Here is a 16806-nt window from a genome sequence, read left to right as displayed (position 1 = left end):
TCTGTTTAGATAACTTATGAGCGTTTAATCGAGAACTGCCAACAGTAGATTCACGGTGTTACCTTCCCCAGCTTTCTTCATCTTTGTTGTTCTGTATCTCATTATAAGGCTTCTTTTTGTTTTTGTTGTCACTGTTTAGTTGCTCAGTTGTGTCCGACCTTTTGCGACCCCGTGGACTGTAACCTGCTAGGCTCCTCTGTCCATGGGATCTCCTGCAGTGGGTTACCATTTCCTTCTCCAGGGAATTTTCCCGACTTAGGGATCAAACCTAGGTTTCCTGCTTGGCAGGTAGAGTCTTTACTGCTGAGCCACCATGAAGCCCTATATAAGGCGTTTGCCTTTTAAGTTTTTATAATTTCTTTACTCACTCTAAATAAATGTTTGTTTTTATAATAAATTTTGCTTTTGTATAACAAAAGAATTTTGATTCATTTAAAAGATAAGTTTTGATATAAAAATTGGTTTTCCTAGAAGTCACATGCCCACAAATATGGTTATATTGAAAAGAAACTTTACCTGCCCAAAGAAAGGAAGCCCACGTCTGTAATGTGAATCCACTTTAGTAAATTTCAGTTTGCTTAAGGTGTTTGTGATTTCACTTGATCCATGTCCGGTTAGTTCCAACCCTGAAGGATAATTCAGAAAAGTTGAACTGTTCTATATGTTCTGTTCACCTCACCTCCTATCCCATCCCAGCTTCACTCCATTATTAAAAAAAAATCCATATATTCTTATTCTTTCATTGACATCTATAATTCCTCAATTCTCTCGTTTCACAAATATCCTGCTTGTTCCATCCATGTTCTTGAGGAGATTTTTTCATCATTTCCTCAGAGATCTTGTTCTGATTTGCTCCTCTCCAGCAACCATCTGGGAACAACTTGATTCTTCACACTGGCCTAAAAATATTCTTAAATTTCTGTCAGAAACCCCTTCCCCAGCAAAAGCCTTCTTTCCAGCACATGGTGAAAAGTATAGCCAATATCCAGGGCTTTTTCATTCAGTGAAGTGTGATCTGTATTTTACCTCCATTATCTAAAGTCTTCCTCTATCAAAAGAAACTACTTTTTCATTCCCCCCAACTCTAACCCTATGTGTGCTCAATCACCTAGTCATACAGAGTGGGTTGCCATTTCCTTCTCTAACCCTGTGTCTTCTAGTTTTATTCTGCCTATTTATCTAATCTTCTGACTGTAGGTGTTTCAGTTTTTCAGCCCCTCCTTGTCCATCTCTAGCCTCAACTTAGCAATGATAATTAACTTACTTTCAGAACACTTGCTTTTTCTCTTAGGATGATCTGAATACAATAAGAATGGTTTCAGATTTACATTTCGGATCCTGATTTTGCTCAGACTTTTCTTTTGAAATTGTCCATCGAGTGAATCAACTGACATTTTGATATTCTGAGGTATGATGAATTGTCTTAGACAAATCCTTATCACCATAATTCTTTCTCATCTTTTCCTTATCTTAGTTAATGATATTTTCATTTCCCAGACCTCCAAAATTGTAGTCTTTGGGGTCATTTTGGACAGTATTCTGATTTAACACATTGTAACATATTTTTCATCTAGCCTGTCCTTTTCACGCCTGCTAAAATTAAATTTTTTTTTCCTGTTCTTATATTTTTTAAACTGAAATGACAATAAAAAAATAAAAGTGACTATTCAAATCAAACTTTAACTTTACAAATATAAAAATATAACCAAAGCCCTCTTTTGCATTGTATAATTATAATATATGCCATGTTCTTTTCTCTGAGTAGTCTAAGTACTGTATATTCTATATAAAACTACTAAATGGCAATTGGAAAATATTTAATAGCTTGAGGTGAAAAAACTAAAGTTTTACTCAAATGTTTTAAATCTCATTTAGGATTGACATCCCTTTGAAGAAAAGTGAAATTTGTGTTTTTTTCTATGTGATGAAAACATGATTTTTAAAAAGTGGATAATATTCAAAACAGCATTATGATAATTCTGGGTATGGACTCATACTTTTAATAGCATTAACAGATTTTTTTTTTTTTTTTACTTTTTATCATTGCCTTCCCTTGTAATTAGCATTGTATGGTTCACTTGCTATTTTTTTTTTTATATTTAAGGGTTCTGTTAAGTTAGCATTTTATTCGGAATTAACAATTATTTTATTTATATGAATTTTTTTGGAATTAACTTAAAAATAGTTTATTAGGTCATTCTCCTTAAATATAGCTGAAGATATCTAATTCTTTCATAAGAAAGTCTAACCTCTCTAGTATACAATTTACTTTTCTAAACACCTTTATAACAAACCTACTTTTAAAGATTCCTTTGGGACTGAAGACATTTTTTTTATGCTTATTATGCTTTTCTGGTGCATTACTGTTTCTAAATACAATCCATTCTATTCAAATCTGCTCAAGTGCTATTTTTTAGAAGTTTTTTTTTGGTCTATATTAGAATAAACTATCTCTCTTCACACTTATTGTGCCCTTATTTATTAGCTTCCTGTGAAAACTTTATGGTGTGGGCCAAGTCACTTCAGTCGTGTCTGACTCCTTGCAACCCTATGGACCATAGCCTGCCAAGTTCCTCTGTTGATGGGATTCTCCAAGCAAGAGTGCTGGAGTGGGTTGCTATTCCCTCCTCCAGGGGATCTGGCAGGCGGTTTCTTTATCACTAGCGCTACCTGGGAAGCCTCCAGATTTTATTATGGTCATATATAATACATAGATACATATATACATAGCCATTTATATGTATAATTTCTTTTTAGATTCCTAATTCCTTGAGGGCAGAGACCATATCACTAACACAGTCCCCAGAAACTAGAAAGTATTGAATGGATTGAATATTTGATAAATGTTCAGCAAATTAATACACATTTAATAATAATACAAACCTGTTCCCTCCTCTCTGACCTTGGCTTCCACTTCTAATGTGTTCTCATATCCTTTTTGTTTCAGCTGAAGTGATTTAGCATTTACTAGTTGTGTGAAACAACCTTCATCGTCTGTCTGAAAAGAAAGGAAGAGAAGTCCTGGGTTCTCTGGTTTGTGATTTTAAAAAGTCAGTTTTCAACCAATGACGATTTTGTGTTGGCCATAGAAGGAAATTTTACAAATGTTTTGTTCACCTTTTGGGTGCTTATCTTTTCCCCCAGGTGATACAAAATTTGTTCACTAATCATTGCATCAAATCACTGCAAACCTTTGCTTTCTCCCCTCACTTCTGAAAGCCTATCCCATTTCTGTCATATTAAACTTTCCTTCCTATGTGGCGCTAGTGATAAAGAACCTGCCTGCCAATGCAGGAGACACAGGAGATGCATGTTCGATTTCTGGATTAGTAAGATCCCCTGGAGGAGGTCATGGTAACCGACTCCAATATTCTTGCCCGGGAAAGCTCTTGGACAGAGGAGCCTGGTGGGCTATCGTCCATAGAGTCAGAAAGAGTTGGACATGACTAATGCAATGTATAACCAACCTAGACAGCATATTAAAAAGCAGAGACATTACTTTGCCAACAAAGGTTTGTCTAGTCAACGCTATGGTTTTTCCTGTGGTCGTGTACGGATGTGAGAGTTGGACTGTGAAGAAAGCTCAGTGCTGAAGAATTGATGCTTTTGAACTGGGGTGTTGTAGAAGACTCTTGAGAGTCCCTTGGACTGCAAGGAGATCCAACCAATCCGTTCTGAAGGAGATCAGCCCTAGGATTTCTATGGAGGGAATGATGCTGAAGCTGAAACTCCAGTACTTTGGCCACCTGATGCGAAGAGTTGACTCATTGGAAAAGACTCTGATGCTGAGAGGGATTGGGGGCAGGAGGAGAAGGGGACGACTGAGGATGAGATGGCTGGATGGCATCACTGACTCAATGGACATGAGTCTGAGTGAACTCCGGGAGTTGGTGATGGACAGGGAGACCTGGCGTGCTGTGATTCATAGGGTGGCAAAGAGTTGGATATGACTGAGTGACTGAACTGAACTGAACTGAATACAACATAGCTAGTGTTTCCCAACATTCCATGGTATTTTGTAATTTTATCTCTTTGTGTACATTGTTCCTTAAATATCTTTTCTTGCTTCCACTCTCATTGTGGCCAACAGTTACAGCTCTTCTAAACACAACTCAGACATAACACGTTCTAAGCCTTTGACTGTGTGGATCACAATAAACTGTGGAAAATTCTTAAAGAGATGGGGATACCAGACCATCTAACCTGCCTCTTGAGAAATCTGTATGCGGGTCAGGAAGCAACAGTTAGAACTGGACATGGAACAACAGACTGGTTCCAAATGGGAAAAGGAGTATGTCAAGGCTGTATATTGTCACCCTGCTTATTTAACTTCTATGCAGAGTACATCATGAGAAACGCTGGACTGGAAGAAACACAAACTGGAATCAAGATTGCTGGGAGAAATATCAATAACCTCACATATGCAGATGACACCACCCTTATGGCAGAAAGTGAAGAGGAGCTAAAAAGCCTCTTGATGAAAGTGAAAGAGGAGAGCGAAAAAGTTGGCTTAAAGCTCAACATTCAGAAAACGAAGATCATGGCATCTGGTCCCATCACTTCATGGGAAATAGATGGGGAAACAGAGGAAACAGTGTCAGACTTTATTTTTGGGGGGCTCCAAAATCACTGCAGATGGTGACTGCAGCCATGAAATTAAAAGACGCTTACTCCTTAGAAGAAAAGTTATGACCAACCTAGATAGTATATTCAAAAGCAGAAACATTACTTGCCGACTAAGGTCCGTCTAGTCAAGGCTATGGTTTTTCTTGTGGTCATGTATGGATGTGAGAGTTGGACTGTGAAGAAGGCTGAGCACTGAAGAATTGATGCTTTTGAACTGTGGTGTTGGAGAAGGCTCTTGAGAGTCCCTTGGACTACAAGGAGATCCACCCAGTCCATTCTGAAGGAGATCAGCCCTGGGATTTCTTTGGAGGGAATGATGCTAAAGCTGAAACTCCAGTACTTTGGCCACCTCATGTGAAGAGTTGACTCATTGGAAAAGACTCTGATGCTGGGAGGGATTTGGGGCAGGAGGAGAAGGGGACAACCGAGGATGAGATGGCTGGATGGCATCACTGACTCGATGGACGTAAGTCTGAGTGAACTCCAGGAGTTGGTGATGGACAGGGAGGCCTGGTGTGCTGCAATTCATGGGGTCACAAAGCGTCGGGCACGACTGAGTGACTGAACTGAACTGAAGAAGCCTCTGTAATGATCTCGACCTAAATATTGACTGTAGTTGTTCAGTGGCTCAGTTGTGTCTGACTCTTTTACCACCCCATAGACTATAGATCACTGGTCTTCTCTGTCCATGGGATTCTCCAGGCAAGAATACCGGGTTGCCATTTCCTTCTCCAGGGGATCTTCCTGACCCAAGATCGAACCCACATCTCCTGCATTGCAGGAAGATTCTTTACTGCTGAGTCATCAGGGAAGCCTAAATATTGACTAGGAATTGTTAACTGTGTTTTCTTGATATCTAGGACATTAATGAAAGCACATATATTTATTGACTAGATGATTCATTATAGAAATTAGATTTCTAAACTAAACACTAGGTTCCATATTATAATAAAGTTTTGTTTTCATTTTTTACTTGTTTGCATGATATTTATTGCATAGTAAAATTTAGTCATGCTTAATTTGGGCTTGCAATGCAGGATACCAAGATTTGATCCCCGGGTTCAGAAGATTCCCTGGAGAAGGGAATGGTTACCCATTCCAATATTCTTGCCTGTAAATATTTATTGAACAATAAATATTTATTGCACAACTTTAATCAATTTAATTTACTTATATACAGATGCCATGGCTCTTTTGAAAATGAAAATGAATCTTAGTCTCCCTGATTTGATAAAGATTTTGACAGCTATATTTCTCTCATGATTATCTTGCTTATTAGTATTCATCTTGACCTTCATCATCATGTTTACCACCTTAGCCTTTCATTCTGCAACTTAGATACCTTGCTTTTCCACACCTGACAATGTCTGTTCACAGTGCCTCACCTTGACCTTTTTTGTACTCTTCCTCTGAAATCAGTAATTCATACATTTCATTTCTTTTTTTTTTTTTTTACATTTCATTTCTTAATACAGCATGTCCTGCTGCTGTTTCCTTTACATCTCTGATGTAATCGAGGACTCTCATCCATCTTTTCACTTGGTCCCCCTCTCTTCAACCTGATGCTGATCTCATAGACTCCCACATGCAGGTTAGATTCCATAGTGTCATTTGATTCTCCCACAGGCCCGGTTCTTAACATTTGCCATATTTTTCTTCTGTTTTCTGTTTGATTAAAGTCAACTTTGGAGACTTCCACATCCTTTTATGCCCAGAAACCTGGCATTTTGATTGCTATCAAAAGGAAATTGCAAAACTGGCCAAATAAATACTATCATAAATCCATGAGCCCTATGTTCAAGTGGGTTCTGATTATTGCCAGGCAATCTTAAAATATTTCCCTATTCCACAGTTTTCCTAGGTGACTAATTCAAACACTGCTCTCTTATTACATTGTATTATGTTGCGTTGTATTGTGTTCTTTATTGTATTATCAGTCACAAGAAAACAAGATCTGGTGTTAGTGTCCTGGGGAGAGTGGTTTCCATATACCTGTTGACTGAATTCTTCACAGATGCTTTTTGGATATTTTCCATAGCAGGGAGAAATGTACTGCAAATATTTTCTGCATACATTAATCGTCACCAGACCACAGACAGGCTTTCCATATGTGTATCTGTAACAATAAAGTGGTCATACAAAAAGATATTTAACATAAATTACTCACATTTCCTATACATGATTTGATCATTCATCTTACTCATCTACAGCAATTGCATTTCCTTTCACAGCATTAGCACTTTAGAAATACTTATTCTGAAACAGTCTTATCTATACCTCTAAAAGAAAATACTTATGAGTACTGAATTATTTTTGAAACACCTCCAAATGGAAAAGTAACAATGTGGTTTTTCTCAGATCTTACCTTCCTCTCAGTTGAGGTTTGACTATAAAACTGCCTATTTCCTTTTTTCTCTGCTGTCATATTATCTAGGTTATGATTCTAGCTTTGTCAGTACCTCCAAAGTTGTTTTAGGGAAAAAAATTAGAGAAACATAGAGAGTGTATTGCTTTTGTTTGTTTGCTGGTTTTATTTTTTAAGATTTTTGTTGTTGTTGTGGACTTAAAAATCTTTCCCGAATTTGTTATAATATTGCTTCTTTTTATGTTTGCTTTTTTGGCAGCAAAATGTGGGATCTTATCTCCCTAACCAGGGATTGAATCTGCACCCCCTGCCTTGGAAGGCAAATTTTTAGCCAATTTTTAGCCATTTGGACCATCAAGGAAGTCCCAAAAGTGTATTTCTAAGTCCTCCCTAACTTATATATGTTTTAAGAGGATAAGTGAGGAATTAAATGGGAAAGCACTAGCTACAGAAGAAAAATATCACAAATGAACTGTATCATGATAGTTGGATTCTGCCAAATCTGATGGAAGGATGTGATGTATGGCCTGAATATTTATGTCACCCTGAAATTCATGTTGAAATTCTAAATCCCAAAGGATGATAGTTAAGGAGGTGAGGGTTTTGGGAGCAGGGTAAAGTTCTCATGAATGGGGGAGTGCCTTCATAAAAGAGGTTCCAGAGAGATCTCTTGTCCCCCCTTCCATGTGAGGACACAAGAAGATGCTCTGAACCAGAAAGAAGACCTTCAACAGAATGTGACCATGCAGGCACCTTGATCTTGGATTTCCCAGCCTCTGGGACTGTGAACAGGAGGAGAAGGGGCAGACAGAAGACGAGGTGGTTGGATGGCATCACTGACTTAGTGGACACGAGTTCGAGCAAGCTCTGGGAGATGGTGAAGAATGGGGAAGCCTGGTGTCTGCAGTCCATGGGGTCGCAAAGAGTTGGACACGACTGAGTAACAGGACAACAATAGAACTGTGAACAATACAGTTCTGTTGTTAATAAGCTCCTCAGTCTGTGGTATTTTGTTATGATACCCTGAACAGACTAAGGCGTGATGTGAAGCTGAACTCAGTCTATTGTTTCTTAAAGTATGCTTTCTGGACCACCTCCATGGACATTCCCTGAGACATGCAGTGAGATTCAGAGTACCAAATCCTTCTTCAGATTTAGAGGTGGGGACAAGGAATCTACATTTGAAATAAGCACCTCCATAGCTTCTCATGCATGCTTAAGTTTGAGACCCTGTCCAAACTGTGAAGTAGGCGAAGTTTGGTCTCAGAAACCCCAAGCTTCCCCTTTTTAGTGTCTCCTCCCCTTCAAATTTCTATAAGTGCTGATAAAGTAATACATTATTTACTAAATTTAGTCATTTTGTTGAATCTTCTCTTTAAATCTGAAGCAAAAGGCTTTTTCCCTGATGAAAAAATGTAAAGCATCAAAGCTGGTGAGAAGGAAAACACATGGTTTTTTATGTTGTTTTTAAAAGCAAGCAGTAAATCCAACCTCCTTGATGTAACTGGAGGGGACTTTATTGCCCAAAGGCAATCAGAGAAGAAATAAATAGCATACATTTTATTTCTTTTTAAAAATTTCATTTTATTAAACCAGAGTATAGTTGTTTTACAATATTGTGTTAGTTTCTGCTGTATAACAAAGTGAGTCAGCTATACATATATCCCCTCTGTTTTGGATTTCCTTACCATTTAGGTTACCACAGAGCAGTGAGTAGAGTTTCCTGCACTATCTCGTATGTTCTCATTTGTTATCTATTTTACGCATAGTATCAGTAGTGTATACATGTCAATTCCGATCTCCCAATTCATCCCACACCCCTTTCCCCTTTTGGTGTCCCTACATTTGTTCTCTATGTCTGTATCTCTATTTCTACTTTGCAAAAGAGTTAAATGCATGTATTTTTAATTCTATATTAATATATCCAGCATTTAAGATAGAGGGTCTGCTTAACTTCTTTCTAGCTTCCCAGAGTTAAAAAAATTAGGGACAATACAAAATTGGAGATAATAAGATATGGAATAACATGGAAGCTATGGGCTCCAGAATTAGATGGTTTGGGTTCACTTTAGTCCAGTGTCTGGGACATAGAAATGCTTCATGCAGCTATATGTATTTTTTTGTTACTTGCCGAGGCAATATAGAATTATGCAGAAAGGTTCAGGGTCTGGAGCCAGACTGTTGGATTTAAATTCCAATCTGCCATTTATTGTCTGTAGGAACTTGAAAAAATTAGTTTATTCTTTATATGTTATAGTTCCCTCATTTGTAAAATCAGAATTATTATCCTCATCTCACAAGGTTAGTATAAGAACAAAAATGCAAATAAGTGCAAGGCGCTTTGAACATTGCCTGGCACATTTTAAATGCTCAGTTAATAATTTTACTAACAGTAGTAAACATATTGCATGCTATCACCCCTGCTCCTTGGTCTAAGCTCAGACAAGTTGGAGAGACTCGTTCCTTCTTTAATTAAAATAGTTGGAAGGTCAGTAATCATTATGTGCAATACAAACAGGGTAGGGAAATAGAAATGAGATGATAAAATGTAACTCACAAGCTGCAGACAGAAACCTCAAATTCATCCTCTAGGAAACTAATCTTCTTGGGCATTTTCACTTGGACCTCAAATTTGGGCAAAACTGTTATCAATAAAAGAAAAAAAAAACACAAATGTGAGAGCAGGCAGAAAGTCTTGCAAGAGTATTAGTAATGATTCTATTACAGAATCTTGTAACAAAGAGTCACCTGAAGTGATTTCAATTACAATAAGGAGCAGCAGGTCACTACTGGCAAAAAAGAGATGCCATTCATACCCATGGGCAGTTAGCACCATGATAACTTAGGCTGATATTATAGTTCCTAGACTCTCCTCAGAATTTGTCCAAGATTTCAAAGGTGGGAGGGAAACAGCTGCATTAGTCTCTGAAGGTCACCATGATTAGACCTGGTCACAGGTACAGAGGGGCCAGAAACTTTCAGTTTGTCCTTATTTTTTACCCTGTCTGCTCTAGCTCTTCTTCCCAACTTCTAACCCTGCTGACTCACAGAGACCCTGGGCCCACTATCAGACACCTGGTTATAGAAATACCAAAGTGGGAGGAGGGAGAGCTAACATCCTCCCATTGATTCTTCTACCAGTTTCCCTCAGTGGTCCACTCTGGAATCTGAATGTGCTCTTGAAAGTTCTGATCTGTACATCCTCACCCTTGCTTCAGGAGGCCTGGTTAGTAATTTCCTCAGATCCATCAGCTCCTCCTGAGGCACTCTGACTTTTCCAGCCTCTCCCACACAGTTGTATTTAAGGTTAGTTGTTCCTACAATTAATCCCTGTTCCATAATTCTCATGGCAGTTCTGGTGAGACAGGAGAATCCTGTTTTTGTGATAAGTCTCCTATTCATGGCAAACAGATGGAGAAAAAGTGGAAATAGTGGCAGATTTTATATTCTTGGGCTTCACAATCACTTCAGATGGTAACTGTAGCCATGAAATTAAAAGCTGCTCGCTCCTTGGAAGAAAAGCTATGAAAAACCTAGACAGTGTATTAAAAAGCAGAGACATCACTTTGCTGACAAAGGCCTATATAGTCAAAGCTATGGTATTTCCAGTAGTCATGTATGAGTTTGCGAGTTGGACCATAAAGAAGGCTGAGCGCCAAAGCATTGATGCTTTTGAGCTGTAGTATTAGAGAAGACTCCTGAGAGTCCCTTGGACAGCAAGGAGATTAAACCAGTCAGTCCTAAAAGAAATCAACCCTGAATATTCATTGGAAGGACTGATGCTGAAGCTGAAACTGCAATGCTTTGTCTACCCGATGTGTAGAGCTGACTCATTGGAAAAGGCTGTGATGCTAGGAAAGATTGAGGACAGGAGGATAAGAGCAGGCATAGGATGAGATAGTTGGATGGCATGACTGACTCAATGGACATGAGTCTGAGTGAGCTCCAGGAGATAGTGAAGGACAGGGAAGCATGGCATGCTGCAGTCCATTGGGTTACAAAGAGTCAGACATGACTTAGCAGTAGAACAACAACTCCTTATCCACAGCATGATATATTTAACTTACCTTAGAAATTCTACATAATTGATAACTAATAAGATGGTTTCAATGTCTGAGAACTATTATTAGCGTAAATTACATGTAGGTTACAGACAGCAAGGATGTAATCCCAGAAAATACACCCTGTTATAAGATATAGATCAAGAGATGCATGTAGATGACACAATATATTGGTTAACAATTTATGTTTGAATAGGGTCAGTTGGAACTATTAAAATCTCTTATGCTTCTTGGCTCCATGATTTTTGGTAAATTTTTAACTTCTCTCAGTTCATTTCAGTTCAGTCGCTTAGTCGTGTCCGACTGTTTGCAACCCCATGAATTGCAGCACACCAGGCCTCCCTGTTCATCACCATTTCCCAGAGTTCACTCAGACCTACGTTCATTGAGTCTGTGATGCCATCCATCCATCTCATTCTCTGTCGTCCCCTTCTCCTCCTGCCCCCAATCCCTCCCAGCATCGAAGTCTTTTCCAATGAGTCTACTCTTCTCATGAGGTGGCCACAGTACTGGAGTTTCAGCTTTAGCATCATTCCCTCCAAAGAAATCCCAGGGCTGATCTCCTTCAGAATGGACTGGTTGCATCTCCTTGTAGTCCAAGGGACTCTCAAGAGTCTTCTCCAACACCACAGTTCAAAAGCATCAATTCTTTGGCGCTCAGCCTTCTTCACAGTCCAACTCTCACATCCATACATGACCACAGGGAAAACCATAGCCTTGACTAGACGGACTTTAGTTGGCAAAGTAATGTCTCTGCTTTTGAATATGCTATCTAGGTTGGTCATAACTTTTCTTCTAAGGAGTAAGCGTCTTTTAATTTCATGGCTGCAGTCACCATCTGCAGTGATTTTGGAGCCCCCCAAAATAAAGTCTGACACTGTTTCCCCATCTACTTCTGCTTTATTGACTATGCCAAAGCCTTTGACTGTGTGGATCACAGTAAACTGTGGAAAATTCTGAAAGAGATGAGAATACCAGACCACCTAACCTGCCTCTTGAGAAATCTGTATGCAGATCAGGAAGCAACAGTTAGAACTGGACATGGAACAACAGACTGGTTTCAAATAGGAAAAGGAGTATGTCAAGGCTGTATATTGTCACCCTGCTTATTTAACTTCTATGCAGAGTACATCATGAGAAACACTGGACTGGAAGAAACACAAGCTGGAATCAAAATTGCTGGGAGAAATATCAATAACCTCACATATGCAGATGACACCACCCTTATGGCAGAAAGTGAAGAGGAACTAAAAAGCTTCTTGATGAAAGTGAAAGAGGAGAGCAAAAAAGTTGGCTTAAAGCTCAGCATTCAGAAAATGAAGATCATGGCATCCAGTCCCATCACTTCATGGGAAATAGATGGGGAAACAGTAGAAACTTCTCTAGTATCAATATACTCATTTGCAAAATAGAGATGGTATAGTATCTGCCTGAGAGGGCTATTGTAAGGATTTAATGAGATAGTGCATGAAATGTTTGGCAAATATTTAGATAAATAAAAATTCTTGCTACTTTTTGATTGTTATATGCTAGGTTTTTGCTTGTCACTACATAGAAAAATGATCCGATCTTGTGTTCTTTAATGTCATAAATGTGTTTGACATGTGTGGAATTCTTACCATATTCATCCACTTCAAAAGAGTGCTCTATTTTTTTCTGAGACTCCTTCAGCAGTACCACCTTGTAGGGACCCAGTGCGGGCTCCACTGAGAGTGGGAAAGACAGCTGACTGAGTCCCCCTTGCAATTTGAAACTGGGCCATTGGAAAATCCGGTTCCTTTTGGGGTTCTATAGGTAAAAGCATCACAAGTATATTGAAGTAATTGAAATATATAGTTTTGAGTAGAAGGACAGCTTTTCAGGGAGGATGACATGGGAAGCAGGCTAATTAGCTGGTTGGTAAATTGGCACCAAAGGTATTAGCAAAGGTTTCTAAGAATTCTAGACTGAGAAAAGGGCAACTTGCCCAGCTGAGATAAGACAGGTGATAGTTTCTCTTTTTGTGATTATGCATACCCATCTCGGTCAGAAATATTGGAAGACCCACTACATTGCATCATCTCAGAGTATTTTTGTTCTTTCATTGACATCTTATCCACTCTCCCCAGGATTTATGAGAGACAGGGAAAACAGTATTTATTTAGTTCTGAAGAAGTGCCAGTGGGGAAGGAGAAAGTGGAAAGAAGAAAGTTAATATAACTCACAGTGAGTCCTCATCCCAAGAGAGAGACACAAGATATTACCTACCTCAATATAAACCATCGGGAACTGAAAAGAAAACAAATAGCGTGAGTGTGAGACAGAGTATAAAAAGACAAAACTGTGACACCAGCATTAAAACAGTATTTGGACCAGAAGGAAGTGAGCCTATTCAGTTCTTGTCTGGATGAGGAAATGTGGCCCTGTTTGAGTCATTACACTTCATATGTTTGGTCTGGGACATAGTCTGTGAAGAAATCATGGGGGCTTCCCTATGGCTCAGTGGTAAAGAATCCACCTGCCAGTGAAGACGACAGTTTCTATCCCTTATTTGGGAAGATCCCACATGCTATGAGGCAACAAAACCTGTGTGCACCAACTATTGAGTTTGTGCTCTAGAGCCTGGGAACCATAACTACCAAGCCCATGGACCTTAGAACCTGTGCTCTGCAACAAGAGAAGCCACCACAATGAGACGCCTGCGCCCTGTGGCTGCAGAGTAGCCCCCATTCTCCACAACCAGAGAAAAGTCTGAGCAGCAACAAAGACCCAGCACAGCCAAAAATGGATAATTTATTTTTTTAAAGAGAAGGAAAAAATCATTCTTAAAAAAAGGAACAAACAGAAAAGAAATAATGATTTCCTTTTATGAAATAATGTAACCTAGACTTGTGTAAAAAGATACAAATAATGAGTTTCATTTTGTAGTTGACTTATCTGTGAAAAATTCTCCATTTCTCTTAAGAGAGATATCAAATGTACTTATTTTCTTTTGTCCATTTAGAATAATTGAGTCTTTAAGGGAGATAATTTCAACTGAATATTTAATTAACTTTAAGAATGTAGTTGATGAACTTATCTCCCTTATCCTCCAATAGCCATATGCTTTGGAGAACTTTCTGTGGTAGATTTAAGTATCTCATATTGGTCTCAGGTTCTCCAAAGAACAGGTTTTTACCTTTTGGATTTTTTTTTTTTCCTCCCAGTCTTACTGCTGGGAAAGATGGAAGGCAAAGGAGAAGAGGGCAACAGAGTAGGAGATGGTTAGATAGCATCACTTACTTAATGGACATAAACTTGAGCAAACTCTGGGAGTTAGTGCAGGACAGGGAAGCTGGTGTGAGGCAGTTCACGGGGTTGCAAAGAGTCAGACACAACTTGGCGACTGAACAACAACAAAATAGCCATTGTTATGAGACTCACAGTTTCATTCAAAGGGTGAAAGTTGACATCCACAGAGACAATGCGGAAGTTCACTGAAACACAGAGATTTTTCTCATGAAAGCCTCCAGTGGAAATTCAGGGTGGTAACACAAATAACAATGTGCCAGGATTTCCAAAATGTAATAGAGAACTACACCTCCAACCCTTCAGATTGCATTTGCTTGTTTGGTTCCTTATACCTGTTTGTCCTGGCTTGTAGATGGGTTTGTCTGTCTGGACAAAGACTAGGCTTTCTGCTTCTGTAATGTACATCCGCTTCCTCTTTATGAAGTTCTGGGTTGGCCCTTGCACCTGTACAGTTATGAATGCTGAGGGAAAAGATGATGCTGGAATCTGTAAAACAGAAATGAGCTGAAGAATCTGCCCAGATCCACTTCTGAATGTCTCAGCTTTTGTGACTTTCTCATTTCTCTGGTTAGTCCCATGGGAATTAGTAAGAGCTAGGCTTCCTTGGTGGTTCAGATGGTAAAGAATCCACTTGCAATGCAAGAGACTCAGGTTCGACCCCTGGGTCAGGAAGATCCCCTGGAGAAGGGAATGGCTACCCACTCTAAGATTCTTGCCTGGAGAATTCCATGGACAGAGGAGCCTGGTGGGCTATAGACCACAGGGTCACAAAGAGTCAGCTGGACATGACTGAGAAAGAGATACTTTCGCTTTCATTTTTTCAGGGTCAAATGGAATGTCCCCTGCTTTATAGATTAATATGAGTGTGTACTTTGGCCACCTCATGTGAACAGTTGACTCATTGGAAAAGACTTTGATGCTGGGAGGGACTGGGGCCAGGAGAAGAAGGGGACGACAGAGGATGAGTTGGCTGGATGGCATCACTGACTCAATGGACATGAGTCTGAGTGAACTCCGGGAATTGGTGAAGGACAGGGAGGCCTGGTGTGCCGTGATTCATGGGGTCGCAAAGAGTTGGACACAACTGAGCAACCGAACTGAACTGAACTGATGAGTGTGTAACATGAAGGCAGCAATTTATTGAATTGATTAAAGGAGAAATGTCATTGCAATAAAAATGAAATAATTCTTCAACTAGTCATTACAATGAAGGAAATAAGTTCTCATTTTTACAGTAATATGGTAGTATTAAAATAATTTTTAAAATTTATTTCTAGTAGTCAAAAGTAGCACTGTATATTATCATTGGTAGTGAGCTGGTATGATAACTATTTAATACTTTAAGTTAATAAAAGGTTACAAGGACAGTACATTAAACATCAACCATCTGGGAGATCTTAGATAAGTCACTAAACTTTATGAATCTGTGTTTATATCTATAAAGGCATGAACATGATTTACCTTCAAAGTTTGCTTTAAGAACAAACAAAATCATTCTTGTAACCATTGTTATCTTTTGTATATTGTACCAGTTCTGTTTGTAAATATTATGAAAGTATATTCAGTAGAACTTTTATCTTTTGACTTGTTTGAAATTCACTCTGTACTCCTCATTTTACTTTTTTGTATTTTATTTTTTATTGGAGTATAATTGCTTGATGATGTTGTGTTAGTTTCTGCTGGGCAACAAAGTTAATCAACTATATATATACATATATCCCCTCCCTCTTGAACCTCCTTCCCACCCCTATCCCACCCATTAAGGTCATCACAGAGCACCAAACTGAGGGTTTTTAATTGTTGAGGGTCAGAACCCAAGGCATCAACTAATGTGCTCTCTCTGTAGTGATTTCCCTTCCCCCAAGGAGGAATGCTGACCGTGAAGGAGCTGCAGTAGAAGGAATTTTTTGTCTCCAGGTCTGTGAGGAGATTCCTGCCCTGTATCCCATCTTCCAGAGTTACTGTCAGCGCCACTGTCTCATTCAGGTGATTCAGCAGGACACAGACCTTCTCAGGAACACCAGCGTACAGCTGTGATGGGACCAGCACCAGGTACTGTCTGTGGAGAAGAGGGGTCTGGGTCAGCCATAGAGGGGTTATTGTGGTTGTTTTCTAGATAATCTTTGCTATCTTCATCAGTCACAGAACCAAGTTAGATTTCAGCAGGAGTGGCAAGGAGTATATTCTTCAAAGGCCAATCCAGAGACCTTAGAAACTCAGAACCCCACTACCAAGTTAAACACCCATACATTTCTCCAGTATTGTGGAAATAGTCACCATTACAACATTAGCAAACCTATTCGTAAGCTACAGATAAGCACTCCATGAGTTGTTATACATTTTGGATAGAGGCAATTTTCTAAATTAGAAATTTTCAATGAACCAGGAAAATGTGATCACACACACACACACACACACGAATATTATTCAACCTTAAAAAAAAATAAGGAAATCCTGCCCTTTGTGAAAACATAGATGGCCCTT

The 16806-nt window shown here is 39.0% G+C and overlaps 1 protein-coding gene across 1 annotated transcript in view; it reads right to left on the bottom strand.

Moving 5' to 3' along the window:
* Nucleotides 1-16806, bottom strand: part of LOC138437828 (alpha-1-macroglobulin-like) — a 68816-nt gene that overhangs the window by 36044 nt on the left and 15966 nt on the right. Inside the window, exons 3-11 of the mRNA XM_070292368.1 lie at nt 16201-16381; nt 14655-14808; nt 14455-14507; nt 13300-13320; nt 12672-12840; nt 9549-9633; nt 6619-6742; nt 2884-2998; nt 517-626 (exon numbers count right to left, since the gene is read on the bottom strand). Of these exons, the coding sequence (XP_070148469.1) occupies nt 517-626; nt 2884-2998; nt 6619-6742; nt 9549-9633; nt 12672-12840; nt 13300-13320; nt 14455-14507; nt 14655-14808; nt 16201-16381 (1012 nt within the window). The remainder of the gene's footprint in view (nt 1-516; nt 627-2883; nt 2999-6618; nt 6743-9548; nt 9634-12671; nt 12841-13299; nt 13321-14454; nt 14508-14654; nt 14809-16200; nt 16382-16806) is intronic.

The sequence above is a fragment of the Ovis canadensis genome, chromosome 3 (assembly GCF_042477335.2).
Source record: "Ovis canadensis isolate MfBH-ARS-UI-01 breed Bighorn chromosome 3, ARS-UI_OviCan_v2, whole genome shotgun sequence".
In the NCBI taxonomy this organism is placed as follows: Eukaryota; Metazoa; Chordata; class Mammalia; order Artiodactyla; family Bovidae; genus Ovis; species Ovis canadensis.
The sequence above is the reverse complement of the archived record's forward strand: the minus strand, read 5'-3'. Positions and strand labels throughout refer to the sequence as shown.